The following is a 15082-nucleotide window of genomic DNA, read 5'->3' as shown; positions in this document are numbered from 1 at the left end:
AACGATTCCATTTAAGAGATAATTTTTATTTACAACTGTATCTTCTTTAAAATGGTCTAGACGAGGACGGCTATAGGACGGCCATAGGACGGTCCCAAGCTCGAGGACGATCAAAAAGGTGAATTATTCTTGATTAATAACTAGTACTGATTTTAGATAGTTTAATAACCGTTTTATATAAAAGAGGGTCAGAGGACCGCTCAAATGACCCCCTAACTGCCTTTAAGGTAACCATTAATCGTGACGTAGAGTGGCGAAATTCTCTAGTCATCGCTTTTTCCCGTTGCTCCTTCCTTATTTTTTTGTCGCTAAGCGAGATCGGACACGTGCCGCATTTTCCAATCATACATAATTCATATCGACTGGAGCTGGTGAGGTCTTGAGGATCGAAGATTGGGCTAGGATTTATGTGATCATTAGTATACGGACAGGCTAGTCTTCGAGAATTTTTTTTTTGAGCGTACTAGCTGAAGCATATGCCAAGAAGTTGGGCGACGATTCCGCGGAAGTACATCACGCACCCGTAACATCTATGGAGTAGATTTGATGGCAGAAGCCCGGCTGAGATGTTGAATTATTGCTAGAATGCCTTATACAAGCCGAGTGCAGAGCCAGTTAAGTAGCTAATATGTGACCACCGCATGAGATCATAGACGCAAAGACTTAGTTTCACAGCTAGCACAGTATCCAGCCAAGTCGGAACAGATTCAATTCTCCGGTAAAAAGCAAAATGGGAGGAAACTTCACATACCAAGCCCAATTCTTCGCCATGCCGTCTCCATATCTTCACAAAGTTGCAAGAAGTCGGGGTTCTCAAGATTCTCACAAATGAAATCATTAATCATCATGTGTCGATCCTCCTCACTAGCCTCTTGATACGCGGGTATTTTCCACAGCTCTTTTGGAGGCGGTCGTGCTTTGTGCTTGGTAAGGAAGGCATCTATCTCATTCAGAAAGGTGTTAGGAGGCGCAAGATCACTAGGAGCCATATCGGGCCCTTTCTCCTTGACACGTTCCTGAATAGTTGGGGCCTCTTGAGTCTGGGTACTTGCGTTGACCATCTTGGGACGCTTGTTGTTTGAAGCTGGTCGAACTGGGCCTGGAGTCCGTTTTCTGGCTGGAGCATTGGCCTTGGAGATTAGACCGGACGCAGCAGAAGCCGGTCTGGCAGAGGCAGCGGCAGCGGCAGCGGCAGCACTTTTGGCAGCAAGCGGAGAGGGTTCGTCTTCATGGGGTACTGGAGGGGTAAAAACAGTCTCCTGTGTGGTGGGCCTGATAGGAGAATGATCATCTGTGTTGGCGATGGCCGCCGGCTTTGCCGGTGGTTTGGCCGTTGGTGCTTTTCGTTGAGCGACCCGCTTAGTCGCCGGCACTGGTATAGGTACAGGCGTCTCCTTACTATGTGTTGCCTTCTTTGGGCTACAAGCTAACGCAGACATTGGCGCAGGCTTTGGCACTTGCGATTTCTCCTCGTTGGCAACCTTCTTCGGACTGGGCTTTGACGCGAGCATAGGTTCTGGGTCACTTGGGTTTTCATTGCTTGTAGCCATTCTCGCACCGGGCTTCGACACCGGGGTTGGCTTTGGAAGTGCTGGTAGGTCGACTGCTGACGATAGACGTCGTGATGGATCGAATGGTAGAACCCGTCTGGGTGGTAGATCATACGATTCGGCGGGCGTTGATGAGGGTCGCTGCGAGTTAGGTGGGGCCCAGAATGGATTTGCCAAGCCTTGGTCCAGACTTCTTGTTGCAGTTGACGGTGAAGGAGAGAACGAGGACGATGAAATCAGCCGAGATTTGGCTTCTGCAAGTTCGGCTAACTTTTGACTCTGGGCTTGCGTCTGACCAGGAAACATCGAACTGAATTGATCACTAGAGTTGCTAAGATGGCCAAATGGCTGCGATACAGGTTGCGACATTCTGCGAGACTGAGACTAGGAATGGTCAGTTTAGCCTTAACATTGGGTACTGGGAGATGGAATCGCACCTCTCGTTCCAACTGCGAAAGATACAAATTATTCGCTGACTCACGGGAAGAACTAGGCCGGTAACCCGGCGTATTCGGCGTAAGAACCAAGTCTGGAACGGGTCTGGATTCACTGGCATGGAAGTCTGGCAGCTTTCTACCCGTCTCGGCTGTTGCTGGTCGTTCAGGGACTTTGAATCCAAAGTATGGGGACGAACTGGGCAAGCCAAAGGACCTATCATTGCTGAGTGTTGACATTGTAGATACCGATCGCGGTGGCGGAGCCAGAGAGCTATTACTCTGAATAGAAGATGAGGACAGCATAGATGGAGATGGCGAGGGGCCCGGACGAGCCACTGGTAGGACTGGAGCTTTGATAGGGAGTCCGAGTTCTTTCATGATGTTCATCGCTTTCGTGCAGTCGGCGTCGTTCTGGAATCTTACTTGGATTTTGCGGACCTGTATAGCATTAGAGAAGTGTAAAGGGGATCGGATGGGAGTTCATACGCTGTCAAAAGATTGCGGGTATCGCATGGCCATGCGTGGGCTGTTTGCCATCACTTCGACCATGTTCTCCGGCTCGGTCGAGGGATCAGCTTGCCGATAGAGTTGTACGAGCCTGCCGAGGTCCTGGTATTCCTGTGCGGCAAATCAATGGGTGATGTGGTCCACTGAGGTCGCTGGAGAGCTCTTACCAAGGTCTCTGCGCCGCTGATGACCTTCATCAAGACTCGCTGGCTATAGCTGCCATTATCGTCAACCGTTCGAGCAGCTTGAATGACAAAGCTGAGATTATCGGCTGAGATATGGGTCCAGGGAGGGCAGCGTCTGCCGTAGAGGGAAGTTAAATGAGAGAACTTGACGACGGAAAGTGATGCCCATAGGGAGGTGGGATCCTCAGTGCTCCAGGCTTGAGACATGATGGAAAGAAGGGGAAGTAGGAAAAACAATCATCAAGAATACGGACTGCGTTCGGAAACGCTGACAGAAGAAAGTTAGAGGGAATATGGATATGGAGATGGAGGCATGGAGCAGTGATTAGTCTGAGAATCAGTTGGGGTGTAGCAAGCAATCTCGCAGCATTGGTCCAGTCCTTCCTACCCAGATGCTAAGGTCTCTGATGCGGCGAGATGTGAAGATGTGAAGATGTGAAGATGTGAAGATGTGAAGATGTGAAGATGTGAAGATGTGAAGATGTGAAGATGTGAAGATGTGAAGATGTGAAGATGTGAAGATGTGAAGATGTGAAGATGTGAAGATGTGAAGATGTGAAGATGTGAAGATAAAGAATTGAAGACAACAAAGAAGGAGAGAAGGAGTCAAGGAAGAGAGTTCCAAGTTGCGGGCAAGAAGGAGAGAAGGAAAGAGCAGGCGGAAGGCGCTTATAGTACGAAAGACTTGGCTAGACCTGCCATGGGTAAGGCCACGTGCGGCCAGACGCACATGACCTCTGTTCCTGTAGACTGAAGAGCGAATCTTTTTTTTTTCCCTTTAAAGATGACAAGTAATTTACGTTCACTACTCGGACCCGCATGTCTGGGAGTCTTGAATACTGTCAGAGCTGCAGCGCTACGACCGGAATACTGGAGAGCTGGAGCGCTGTCAGCTCGGAACGATATGTATGTGAAATCAAAGGGGGTTGAAGAGTGGCAGTAGCAGTAGTACCTGGAATTTGTACGCATTCGATGTGAATTGGCCTCATCAAGAAATTCTATACGCCCGGTGAAAATGGATTGATACTGAGGTTCTTTGTTGCTATAAATGCAAATGTTAAGGTTGGCAACAGAAGCCTTCGAACTATACTGTCGGCAACCATCTTCACCTTACTTCCATTGGCCATAGGTACCTACCTATATAATGCAACAAGGCAAAGTTATAGCCTGAGGCCGAAGCTGAAGCTGAAGTTGAGGCTGAGGTCGAGCTCATGAATAGAATTTAATGCCAAGACAAGCTAGTCTTCTCTCGAGCTAGCGCCACTGCTTCCCACTCCCACCACGAGACAAGGCTGACCGCGTCGGGATCAAAAAGGCGCGTCGCATTCGAGTCCATCCACCGACCATCAAACCATCGCACGCTGTATTCGTCGGTTGTGGGATCACAGATCACAGGTCACAGCACGACACGGTACAACTTAGTCGCGACAATGGCCCCTTCTCCGATTGAACCCCCCAACCCTCCGACCCCCGAATACACTGAATTCATTCAGAAGCTGGTCGCATTCCACGAGAAGAGAGGGACGAACTTGGAGACCGCCCCGAAAGTTGGCTCCAAATACATCAATCTCCTCCATCTGTTCAACACCGTGGTAGAGCGTGGTGGATACGACAAATTGAGCGATGAGAAGCTAGCTTGGAGAAAACTGGGCCACGACTTCAGTTTGGGAACCGTCCACGCGCCCGCCGTGGCGTTTACTTTGAAGTCGGCATACTACAAGAACCTGGCGGCATACGAGATAGTTACGATACACGGTAAAGAGCCTCCGCCGCGGGAGATCTTGGAGGATACTACGGCGAAAGGTGGTGGACTGCTCACGCGGACATTGGAGAACTTTCGGCCCTCTCAAAAGCGAGAGCCAGGCCAGCTGGGAAATGACTCTGATGCGGATGAAGAGGGCACCCCAGTTCGAGAGAGTAACGCAAGTGAAGATACACCAGGTTCCGGCGGCAGAGCGACAAGAGGTCTGCGACAAGCTCCTCCTCAACGGCAACTCTGGCAGCCCGATACCAGTTCGACCAGACAGACCAAAACAGTTCCTACATCCCACCCGAATCCCACTCACCAACAGCAGAATCAGCACAACCAAAATCAACCAGCACCTCGAGGTGCCTCGACATCCTACAACCCAGCCTCAAACACGGACAACATATCGCAGGCCGTTGCGAACTATGAGCCACGTCCTCAGATGCCTCTTACCCTTCGAGCTATTGTGACTCCAGGAAACGCACCAAGTGAATTTGCCAAGCGCAAAAAGGCTCTGCAAGATGCTGCAAGATCTGCTTCCGGGCACGTCCCTACTCCTTCGCAGCGGGGTATCATGCTCCCCGGGAGTGAGTTCTATTTTCCTACCGCTATGGTGCTTTACTAACAATCAATTAGCTGGTTTTGATGGTCCAAATATCTATGTCCGCTGCTTGTGTGCATTGAGGTCAGGCATCCAATCTGAGCAAGAGTATGCTCTTCACCATTTGGTCAAGATCTCTATGGAACGTGGAGACAAGTACCGATTTGAAGGATTTCCTGGCTTGGCAGAAGCATTGATTGAAAAGGTCCTTGAAGTCAGCTCGTTATTCTACAAGGTCGCCTGGGAGGTCTCGTATACCGGCGACGGGGAAATGGTCAGCGGGGATCTGATTAATGGTGTGGATGGTACTCCAGATATCCTCCAACGCATCGCGGCACTATCCAAACTCGAGGTTGACGACAACATTCAGACTGAGGAACACAGCGACAGAATGCTTCAGATCAACGAGGCTGCCCTCACAATACGTAACATGGTAATGTTGGAGGAGAATGCGTATTACGTGTCCGAAATATCACCACTGCGAGACTTTTTGAGCATTGCCCTGAACCTTCCAAATATGGACAGTTCTATCGAACTGAAGCATTATGCTCTCGATATTGCTGAACAATTGACCAAATACATGCGCCTTAGCGAGACGGACCCGCTTTACACATCCCTCCTCAGCCAGCTTCACTCCGGGGATCGAGGTGCAATCTTGACCGCGTTGCGAGCTATCAGCAGAATTTCTATGAATTTCGAGGAGAACAATCTTCTCAAGGGTGTCCCGGCAGCAGCTCTACAGAACATTCTTGACTGGACTATGCTCAATGACGAGGATCTGGTTCACGCTTGCTTGGATTTTCTCTATCAATACACAGCCGTCGTCGAGAACGTAGACTTCCTTATCTCGGAACTACGGGTGGAGTCCCTCATCAACCAGCTCGTCAGACTATTGATGTACGGTGGAAGAGTCATAGAGAGAGAGTTTCTCGTCAGCAAAGATACCAGGAGACCTGCACCGATGAATATTGCACATCTCCCGCACGAGGTATTCTCTCACATCGTGAAGATCGAGGAACCGGAACGCAGCTCGCTATGGCTCCGTTGCTTGTTCGAGGAGGATCCCGAGGAGTCAATCACGCAGATTGCGTTGTGGCAAGCCTACCAAGGATGCTTCACAAATACACTGACAGCTTCCGGAGCTGGACTGCTCGCGGCAGCCGAGTTCATTAAAAACGTCAGCACAACCTTTGCGGAAAAGGCCGCAGCCCAGATTCAAACAGGACCCGTGCAAAAGTTCATCATCAAAGGCATCCGGATGCGTCATGTCCCCGTTGACACCAAGGGTGAGGAGGCCAGCAAGTGCCTGTGGAAAGGTCCATTCGGCGGTGCTGAGCCCTGTGGACAGTTCTTCATGAGCCCGGAGAGCATGTTTCGGCACATCCTCAAGGCGCATCTTGGAGGTGGGCAAAATGCTGACGGGAAATTCGACAATGCCCCGACAGGTCGCGACTACACATGTCTCTGGAACAGATGCGAGCGATACCATTCCAAAGCTCCTGCTACCAGACTATCGCAGATTGCGAATCATATCAAAGTACATCTTTCGCCTCGTGCAGTAGCACGCAAGGAGATCGTCGACTTTGCAGGTCCACCGCCCGCGAAGAGATCTAGAGCTTCCTATATCATCCCTGGACCGAAGCGCAGTCTCACCTTCTACCAGACAGCAACAGACGAGCGTGAAGGTGCAGCCGGCGTCCCGCTCAGTGCTGTTCTTGTCTTGCGGAATCTTGCGCGCAATATTCCGAGGACGGATACTGATGCTGCTGCGAGGCTGGCGGGCGGTGCGTCTTGGGTAGATCGCCTGTTCAAGCCTGTTGAGCCGCGACTTTTCGACCTCATGACGCACAATAAGAGTTTGGTAAGTCAACTATCTACCAAATTACCGATAACTTCCATTCAAGTACATGCTGACTTGTTTTTGCAGATGGTTCATATCACGGACCTGATCTCTGCGATCAAGAGTTCTTGATAGACTTAATATTATGGCGCATTAGGGTTATCTATGGTCTCACAGGGTAGCTTTTGGGCTGGCTACGTGTAATGGAAAATTGGAGGCGCGATGGCGTAGATATGGGTGCTGCTTGCTGCCTTTGGCATGTAAACTATTCTGATAGATACCTTGGGGTCTAGGGCCGAGCAATGAATGAGAGATGAACGTACAAACCCCTTGAGAGTATGCTCAGGAAGTCCAGTCCTGGAGCATATAGTGGTGCGAGTCTGTAAGCAACTGCATGTGATTCTTTGGTGTTTGATGTTTGAGAGTCATCAAGTCTATTGATGGGGGTTTGCTTTTGGCTTTTAGGTTCTGTAGAGGGGGTTTCTAGAGGGCTGGCCGAGGTGGAGAATCACGCGGGTGGAGAAGCGGGCTAGAAATGTGCTTGCTCCGTAAGGGTCTCCATGACCACATTTCCAAAAAAATGGTAGATTGTGAGGGAAACTGTCGTGACCAGAGGGAAAAAAGCCTCAAGCTGCCTACGCCCCTCAGCTACGTAGTCGGTCTCAGGTAACTTATATATAGAAGCCTAGCGGACTTGCAAAAGCATGCTAGACTCGCAGGAAGCCTCCGTATGGTATAGTTATCCTTTTGTTTTGGAAATTGTTTCTATGGTGATTATTTGGGTGAGGATTGAGGATCTTGATGTTGAACTGCTGAGGAGTCGTCTGAAAGGTGAACTCGCTTGCGAACCCCTTCTCCCCCCCTCCCCTCGGCTGCAAAACCAGCTTTTAAACCAAGCAGAATTCAAGTCTCTATTCTGTTCACCTTCCATAAAGAGTAATGCGGGGGTCTGACGAAGTAGACCAGCGGTCATTCACTATATCTTCCGTATTGTTGCAAGCACAATAGGAGTGAATAGGCGAGGGGGACGCTAGTGGCCTTCCTCTCCTACATAAGCCCCCTCCCTCTTCACGTTTCCTTCTTTTCTTTCGTTCCAATACATCATCACAACTTGGTCTTCTTCTTTGCCTGACAACACAGTACAATACAGCAACGCTTTCTTCCTTCACACTCACACACAACAAAACTTCTTACTCTTCTTGAATCCCTTGCAACCTGACTCTTCGTCGGCTGCCGCTTTCACCTTTCACACTCCATCTACATCTTGTCCTGGATTCTTCAATCACCATCCCAATCCTCGCCTCTACTGATCCTCAACATTTCGTACCTGCATACTTCTTCCGGTGCACCTCTTCCGGGCACCTCTACCAAGTACCAGCCGCCGCACATGAGAAAGGCTCGGCCAGCTCTCACTTCCACTCCCGCACCCCCTCCCGTCACTTCTATCGGCGCCCAGGACATGGCCAACATCGCTACTCCATCCTTTTCCCCACTTACCTTTGCTCCGAGTGTCAACAACCAAGCGCCTGTCAAAGGTAAAGGAAAGAAGAAAAAGGCAAAGGCGACCCCCCCTCCTGTTTCCGTTCCGGCGTCTTTTATCACGTCACTCCCAGCAAAGCCAAAGCCGACCACTCTGTTTCCAAAGATCTCAGGCGACCTCAAGGGAATTGAGAGCCGGTACCGAATGGACAACAAGGACCAGCGCCAGTTCAAAGCTTCCAACGGTGCAGCAAGAGCCCTGAAGAAAGGTGCAAAGACGGTGATCAACTTCGTTGGAACAGTGAAGTAAGTGAAACTCCTCTCCCAGCTTGCGTGATGCTGCTTCTTTTTTTTTTTTTTTTTTTTGAAATCCACGGCTACTTTTCAATACATCTGACACACCATCTTTTAGGCTCGACGGCACTCATGCCGACATTGTCGTCTCGGGCGATAACAGAATCCGCCTACAGTCCAAGACCCGAGGTGCCCTCGACCAGACGGCGCAGGGCGATAATTATGGCTTCGCCAAAGCCATGTTCCAGCAAGAGACGGCCATCCTTGCAATGAAGGATAAGATTGTCCAGCAATGGTTGGAGCTTCACAAGGGCCAGAGCCTGAGCTCATTGCCTGAAGTAGTGATCGCTGGGGAGTGGATTGGACCGTGAGTACTGATTTTCTTGGCTGTTGTGAGAAACCTGTTCGTTCACTATGCTGACTATTTCACAGAGGGATCATGGCGGGTAGTTTGTTGGAGAAGTTGGACAGCAACCTGTTCGTCGTACATGCCATCGCCGTGAACGGTGTCTGGGTGGAAGACAAGCTCTACGAGCACATTGAGGAGCCTGAAGCTGGCATTCTCAACGTCGCCCGAGGTGGCTGCTTCCACGAGAAACTAGACGTGACCGATGTCGAGTCCTGCCTCCAAGCAATGATGGAAAAGGTATGTTTGAAATCGTGCCAAGCGGTATCATAGCCTTGCTGACTCTTGGGAATAGACAATGGAGGTAGTCAAGCAATGTCCATTTGCCGCGACTTTCGGCATCGTGGGCCGGGGGGAGGGTATCGTCTGGAAGGCGGCCCACCCCCTGGGACAAGATCCGCGTTTCTGGGTGAAGACCAAGCCGGCCGAGGTAAGCTCCAAACACAGAGACTGACTGACATATCCCCTGGTTTTGACATCAACTGACATATCCTGATCAGAGCTCTGCTACCAATCAAGATGCTCTACCCAACCCGCACACGATGGAAGACCAGGTTGAGCGTGAGTCCCAATGCCGACATCCATCTTTGTTCATCAAACTAACACAAGCAGGTACCCGGGAGTTTGCACTGGCTACCGTGACCCAAGCTCGGCTCGAGCAAGGTTGGAGTTTGCTGCCGCGAGAGATGCAGACTCCCAACACGAACAAGGCCACGGGCGAGTTCCTGAGCTGGGTGAAGGACGATATCTTTGCTGAGGAGGCAGGCAGGATGGAGGAGTGCAAGGTGGACAAGGAATACCTTTTGAAGTGCATCTGCTGGGTCGCGGGGGATTGGTATGGGAAGAAGCTCGAGGCTGAGAAAAGCGATCGAGTAGGCAGTTTTACCGCGCAGAACTGATTCTCTCAGGCACTTGGAGGCGAGAGCTAGGGTGGAAAGCTAGATTTGTAAATTCTGTACAATTTTTTCTTCCGAGATCGATCAGGAGATGAGATGTGACGAAGTAGTAGATATGACGAAGTAATCGTCGAGAAAGCCTTGAATTCAAGTTTGGGCTGGGGCTCTGCGCCTCGGGAAAGAGTCCAGCCAGAGCTCGGAATAAGATCAACTAGCTGGAGCAGCTGATGAGCCAGCTCTCGATGTCCACGTTGTACAAGCTGACCATATGCAGCATACTAACTACCGCGTCCCGATCAAAATCGATAATCGCCTCGCCTGTAAGTCACGAAACCGTATCGACATATCGAATCCAAGCATCGGCCACGGATCAGAGTAAGATGGTTCGGCGAGTATGTGAAGCCACAGTCTCAGTCTCGTCTAATCGGGCTCAGATCGTGATACCAGCTCCAAGGTCCGAATAGGGAAAAGAACGCACATTGCAGCTCGCATTGCCTTTCCTGGCCTTACCTCGATTCTCAATCCTCGACCTTTCTGGATTCTCGATTCTCGGACCCCGCCCATCCTGACAACGCCCGCCATCCATCCACCCAGGCGCACGAAGATTTCCTGGGCAGCCCAAGACAGCCCCGGCTTCTCCGCCCCGGATCTCAGCTGGGGACCGTACAATGGACGGCCGCTTATGCGAGAAGATGCAGTCAAGAGCGGCAAGCTACAGTAGTGAAGATAAGTAGAAGATGACCTGGCCGTCGATGCAGCTACTGACGCCGCGACGCACCCATCGAATCCAGGGCCAGAGAAAGCCGTGGAACCCTGTTGGACCGCCGGTAGCGAACGTTTCTCATCAAATCAACTAGCGTGCAGCGCACCTACACACGTAGCTTCTCTGCAATTGCAAAATAGCGGTCGAAAAAAAAAAAAAAAGGTATCTGTATTCTGGCTGCTCCACCAAGGCTCAAGGGAGCTGCTGACTCCTTTCTATGCGAGTGGGAGGAAGCACGTGCACTAGCTATGGAAGAGTGTTTCCAGGGAAGTTGGGGGGTCCCTGGGGGTATGCCACCCGAAGCGAAGCATGCTCGTCCGTAACCGAGGCATACCTACCTACGTACTCGTATAAGCGAGCTGGCCTTTTCCCCCAGCTACGTCGGGGCGATATGGATGTACCGACAGACAACTTTGGAACAACAGACCGTGATTGAGATTCTAGCGTCGCGTCGAAGAGGTCACTCGGACCGCCGTCTCTCTAGGTCCAGTTGGTGGTCACGTTCATGGTAGCGCGTCTCTCAATACCCTGGTAGCCGAGTACGCGTTATAATGACTGGTAACAGCTGGGCCTAGGACACCGACTTTCGCGCTTACCGTTCTTTCCCCGGCTTCGGTGACGCTCTTGGGACGCGATGATTGTGGGAGACAAGCTCTATGGAATAGGTAGAGGGTGGTATGGGTATTGCCAATATAGCGGTAGGAGACGAGAATGGGAATCTAGCAAGAAAGAACGCTGATACAGTGGAGTGCATGCCTGGAGTTACAGTCATTGAGAGCGAGGTGAGCAAGGCTCTCAATCATGACCTCGCATCTCTTGACTGACATTCTTCTCTGTATAGAAGAAGTCCTGGTCTTGCTTACATAAGACCATGGGGTTCCTGCCTAGTTGAGGTGGCAAGAAAAGTGGACCGATCTCAAATGCAAGTACCTTGTAGCAGACATTCAAGAGGATTGCTGCAGATCATTTGGAGGGCTAGCGTTTAGCGCTGGCCGTTTGGCTTATTTTTGCAGGCAGGACAACATTGCAAGACCAAGATCTTGGCTGGAGCGCAGCTTAACTAGGAAGCTTCTCCTTGACCAGAACTCTGCAGGAACTTATCCTTCAATACCTCGTAACATATAGCGATGCGAAGAAACAAAAAGCTTCCGAAAGAGGAATGCATTCTGTAAAGACTTCCTCGAACATTCAAAGCCCACCACCCACGGATATCTTCAACGCCACTACCCCTACCATCTCCAACTCAAAAATCAAACCTTACTGTCCGGCTTATCTTCCACCTTATCCTCGGGCGAGAACTTCATACTAACACTATTGACGCAATGCCTCTCATCCGTCGGCGTCTTGTAGCCCTCTCCCTTAAACACATGTCCCAGATGCCCCCCACAATTCGAGCACACAATCTCGGTCCTCGTCATCCCCAGCGTGCGGTCCTCATGCCGGGTCACCGCGCCGGGGATGTTGTCGAAGTAAGCCGGCCACCCGCACCCGGAAACGAACTTATGGTTGGCCTTGTAAAGGGGGGCGTCGCAGCCGGCGCAATTGTAGACGCCCTCTTCGGGCATGTGCTTGTCGTATTTTCCGACAAAGGGAGCTTCGGTGCCTTGCTTGCGTAGTACGCGGAATTGTTCTAACTGATGTATGAGTTTGGTTGTGGGATGGTTTGGAAACGAGGATCGAGGTGGAGGTAGGGTGGCTTACCTTTGGAGAGGACGGCTTGCCACTCCTCGTCGGTCTTTTGGACGGGGTAGGTCATCTTGGTGGAGTTGCTGGTGCCGAAGAAACTGGACAGGAAGGGAATTGTTGGCATGGACTTGATTACTGTTCCTCTGGTGAAGGGCTGGAGAGCTTTGTATTGCGTTGAAGTGCGGGCAGAGTAGTTGCTGAGGGAGTAGAAGGTACGGAGCAGCGTCGGGAAGGTTGGGAATCGCATGAAGGTCTCGAGGGGTTGAGGTGAGATGAGATGAGATGAGATGAGTTGAGTTGAGTTGAGTTGAGCAGAGGTGGATGTGGATGTGGATGTGGATGCGGATCTGATAGAATCGGACTTGACGTTTGAATTCCTTTCTTCTCGGGTGGCGTCTGAATTGAAATGTCAACATCCGTCCTCACCTCTTGCCCCCGCCAATGGTGATGTCAGTGAAAGTGATGCTGCTATCCCTGTCATTCAACTTCCTGGCTGATCCACACGTGAACGGGCAAAAGGCAACATCGTCGGAGAAACTGCTGTAGAAACGAATGAATATGAATCTTGCTCGAATACTTCGTATACATTTTGCTGGCGTCGGGTAGTAATTCAGAATTGATTTTACTTCGTATATCATCGCTTTTAATCGATGACTTGACCAACTCGCACGCTTCCATTAGCGAAGACTGACTAGGTGTACTTATAAGCTACCTTGAACCCGACTTCTAACCGACGACAACCTCCAACAACGTCGCCTTGTCCAACATTCCTTTCTTTGGACTACACTACCCTACCCTACACTACACTACATATTTGCGGAGCAACATGTCACGCAGAGCTCCGAATCCCGCTGCTGAGCGCGCGGCGCAGAATACACAGACGATCAAGAGTCTCTTGAAACTGGAGGGCAACAAGACGTGTGCGGATTGCAAGAGGAATAAGCGTGGGCACCGCCGTTTTCTGGTGGTATCCCGACCGAACTGACAATATCCAGATCCGAGATGGGCAAGCTGGAACTTGGGAATCTTTATCTGCATCAGATGTTCCGGCATCCACCGAGGAATGGGCACACACATCAGCAGAGTTAAATCCGTGGATCTCGATGCCTGGACCGATGAGCAATTACAGAGTGTTTTGAAGTGGGGAAACTCGAGGGCGAACAAGTACTGGGAGGCAAAGCTGGCTCCAGGCCATGTGCCATCCGAATCGAAGATCGAGAATTTTATCAGAACCAAGTACGAGTCCAAGAGATGGGTTATGGAGGGGCCAATACCGGATCCGTCTACACTCGAGGCCGACGGAGATGATGATGTTCCATTGAGCTTGGTCAAGGAGAAGCATTCCATTGAGCGCTCGAGCTCGCAGAAGGCATCTGAGGGACAAGCAGCAGGTCCGTCGCAAGTAAAGAGAGCGCAACAGCCCGATCTGTTCGGTGATGATACCGCACCCCCAAGAGCCAGTCCTGCGGCCACAGCCCCCTCGAGACCTCCGCCCAAATCAGAGCCAGCGCCTCCCAAGCAGACCAAACCTGCGGATTCGCTCCTCGGGTTAGACTTCTTTGGCACCGAGGCTCCTCCCCCAAGTCGACCATCCAGCGCAGCTCCAGGTCCAGGGACACAGTCGCGGCCAGATTTGAAACAGTCGATTTTGTCACTCTATGCATCCGCCCCTCGTCAGCAGCAGCAGCAGCCCTCCCATGCATCTCAAGGATCTTTTGGAGGCATGCAACCGGCACCACAGTCGCCCCCCGCTATGCAATCAGGCTTTGGTGGAATGAATGATGCATTTAGTGGTTTGAGCTTCTCAAGCCAGAATTCTGCCCCCACACAATCAACAAATGCTTTCTCAGGCTTAGGCAATGTTTCAAGCCACCAGCGGGGTCCTTCTCAAGTATCTTCTCCCTCTTCTAACATGGGCGGAGGTACTTTCTTTGACACAAAGCCAGCTGCAGCGCCAGCTCAGCCAAGCCGAGGATTTAGCTCGTCCAGCGGATTTGGTGCCTTCGACTCGGCGCCAGGAACCTCATCACCGGCCCCTGTCTCGAACACCAGCTCGGGTATGAACGACTTGTTCGACTTCGCAACACCTGCTCAACCTGCTGCCAACCCTACGGCTGCTTCATCCACCAACCACGATTCATCAATGTTCAACCTCTCACAACCTGCGGCTGCAGCAAAAGCACAATCGCCACAACCGGCAACGGGTGGTGGTTGGGGCAATAGTGACGCATGGGGATCTAGTGATGCTTGGGGCTCTACGGCCAAGACGAGCCCTTCAGTCAGTATACCAGCACCTCAAACCAGCTCGGGTGACTTTGGATGGGGCTCTGGAACGACATCTCTGGCTAATCAGAGCATCGTTCCCGGTGGAGGTGGAGGATTTAGCACAGCAAGCAGCGTGCCTCCGAAAGTAAGCGCAGACGTTGATTTTGGAGGCTGGAGTAGTGCTACTCCTGTCACACCAGCAGCAGGTACGACGGCAGGGGCGAAGCCGGCATATGGCGCGAGCGAGGACTTATTCTCGAATGTTTGGGAATGAGGAAAGGGGCATATGGGAGAGAGAGAGTATGAAGTATGTAGGTAGTATCTGGTAGAGAAAGAATCTGTAATGCAAAATCCAGGACTTCTCGAGAAAGGCATGTCTGTTGCTTGGGCAAACAGCCGTGAAAGTTGATTCGCTATCCCCATCGA

The 15082-nt window shown here is 51.2% G+C and overlaps 6 protein-coding genes across 6 annotated transcripts; 4 read left to right on the top strand and 2 right to left on the bottom strand.

Annotated features, from left to right (window-relative positions):
- Positions 1–743: 743 nt before the first annotated feature.
- Positions 744–2886, bottom strand: L3040_005478 (uncharacterized protein; the record flags this gene model as incomplete). Its single annotated transcript, XM_066154537.1, has 4 exons — positions 744–1934; positions 1988–2425; positions 2474–2605; positions 2662–2886. 4 exons carry the CDS (start codon positions 2884–2886, stop codon positions 744–746), a joined length of 1986 nt encoding a protein of 661 aa, XP_066011394.1.
- Positions 2887–4109: 1223 nt separating this feature from the next.
- On the top strand, positions 4110–6999 carry L3040_005477 (uncharacterized protein; the record flags this gene model as incomplete). The annotated part of the gene is made up of 3 exons (XM_007295939.1): positions 4110–5013; positions 5063–6888; positions 6955–6999. The coding sequence occupies 3 exons, from the start codon at positions 4110–4112 to the stop codon at positions 6997–6999; spliced, it is 2775 nt and encodes a 924-aa protein (XP_007296001.1).
- Positions 7000–8254: 1255 nt separating this feature from the next.
- L3040_005476 (uncharacterized protein) lies at positions 8255–9945 on the top strand (the record flags this gene model as incomplete). The annotated part of the gene is made up of 6 exons (XM_007295940.2): positions 8255–8652; positions 8759–9007; positions 9073–9286; positions 9342–9476; positions 9547–9607; positions 9659–9945. 6 exons carry the CDS (start codon positions 8255–8257, stop codon positions 9943–9945), a joined length of 1344 nt encoding a protein of 447 aa, XP_007296002.2.
- A 1069-nt stretch (positions 9946–11014) lies between these two features.
- Positions 11015–11597, top strand: L3040_005475 (uncharacterized protein; the record flags this gene model as incomplete). Its single annotated transcript, XM_066154535.1, has 6 exons — positions 11015–11020; positions 11150–11213; positions 11271–11320; positions 11371–11403; positions 11455–11487; positions 11547–11597. The coding sequence occupies 6 exons, from the start codon at positions 11015–11017 to the stop codon at positions 11595–11597; spliced, it is 237 nt and encodes a 78-aa protein (XP_066011393.1).
- Positions 11598–11955: 358 nt separating this feature from the next.
- On the bottom strand, positions 11956–12638 carry L3040_005474 (uncharacterized protein; the record flags this gene model as incomplete). Its single annotated transcript, XM_007295941.2, has 2 exons — positions 11956–12335; positions 12407–12638. 2 exons carry the CDS (start codon positions 12636–12638, stop codon positions 11956–11958), a joined length of 612 nt encoding a protein of 203 aa, XP_007296003.2.
- A 579-nt stretch (positions 12639–13217) lies between these two features.
- Positions 13218–14930, top strand: L3040_005473 (uncharacterized protein; the record flags this gene model as incomplete). Its single annotated transcript, XM_007295942.1, has 2 exons — positions 13218–13335; positions 13387–14930. 2 exons carry the CDS (start codon positions 13218–13220, stop codon positions 14928–14930), a joined length of 1662 nt encoding a protein of 553 aa, XP_007296004.1.
- Positions 14931–15082: the final 152 nt, after the last annotated feature.

The sequence above is a fragment of the Drepanopeziza brunnea genome (assembly GCF_022702325.1).
Source record: "Drepanopeziza brunnea f. sp. 'multigermtubi' strain 214-2 chromosome Unknown ctg9, whole genome shotgun sequence".
Taxonomy (NCBI): domain Eukaryota; kingdom Fungi; phylum Ascomycota; class Leotiomycetes; order Helotiales; family Drepanopezizaceae; genus Drepanopeziza; species Drepanopeziza brunnea.
Note: the sequence above shows the minus strand (reverse complement) of the source record. Positions and strands in the feature narration are given on the sequence as shown.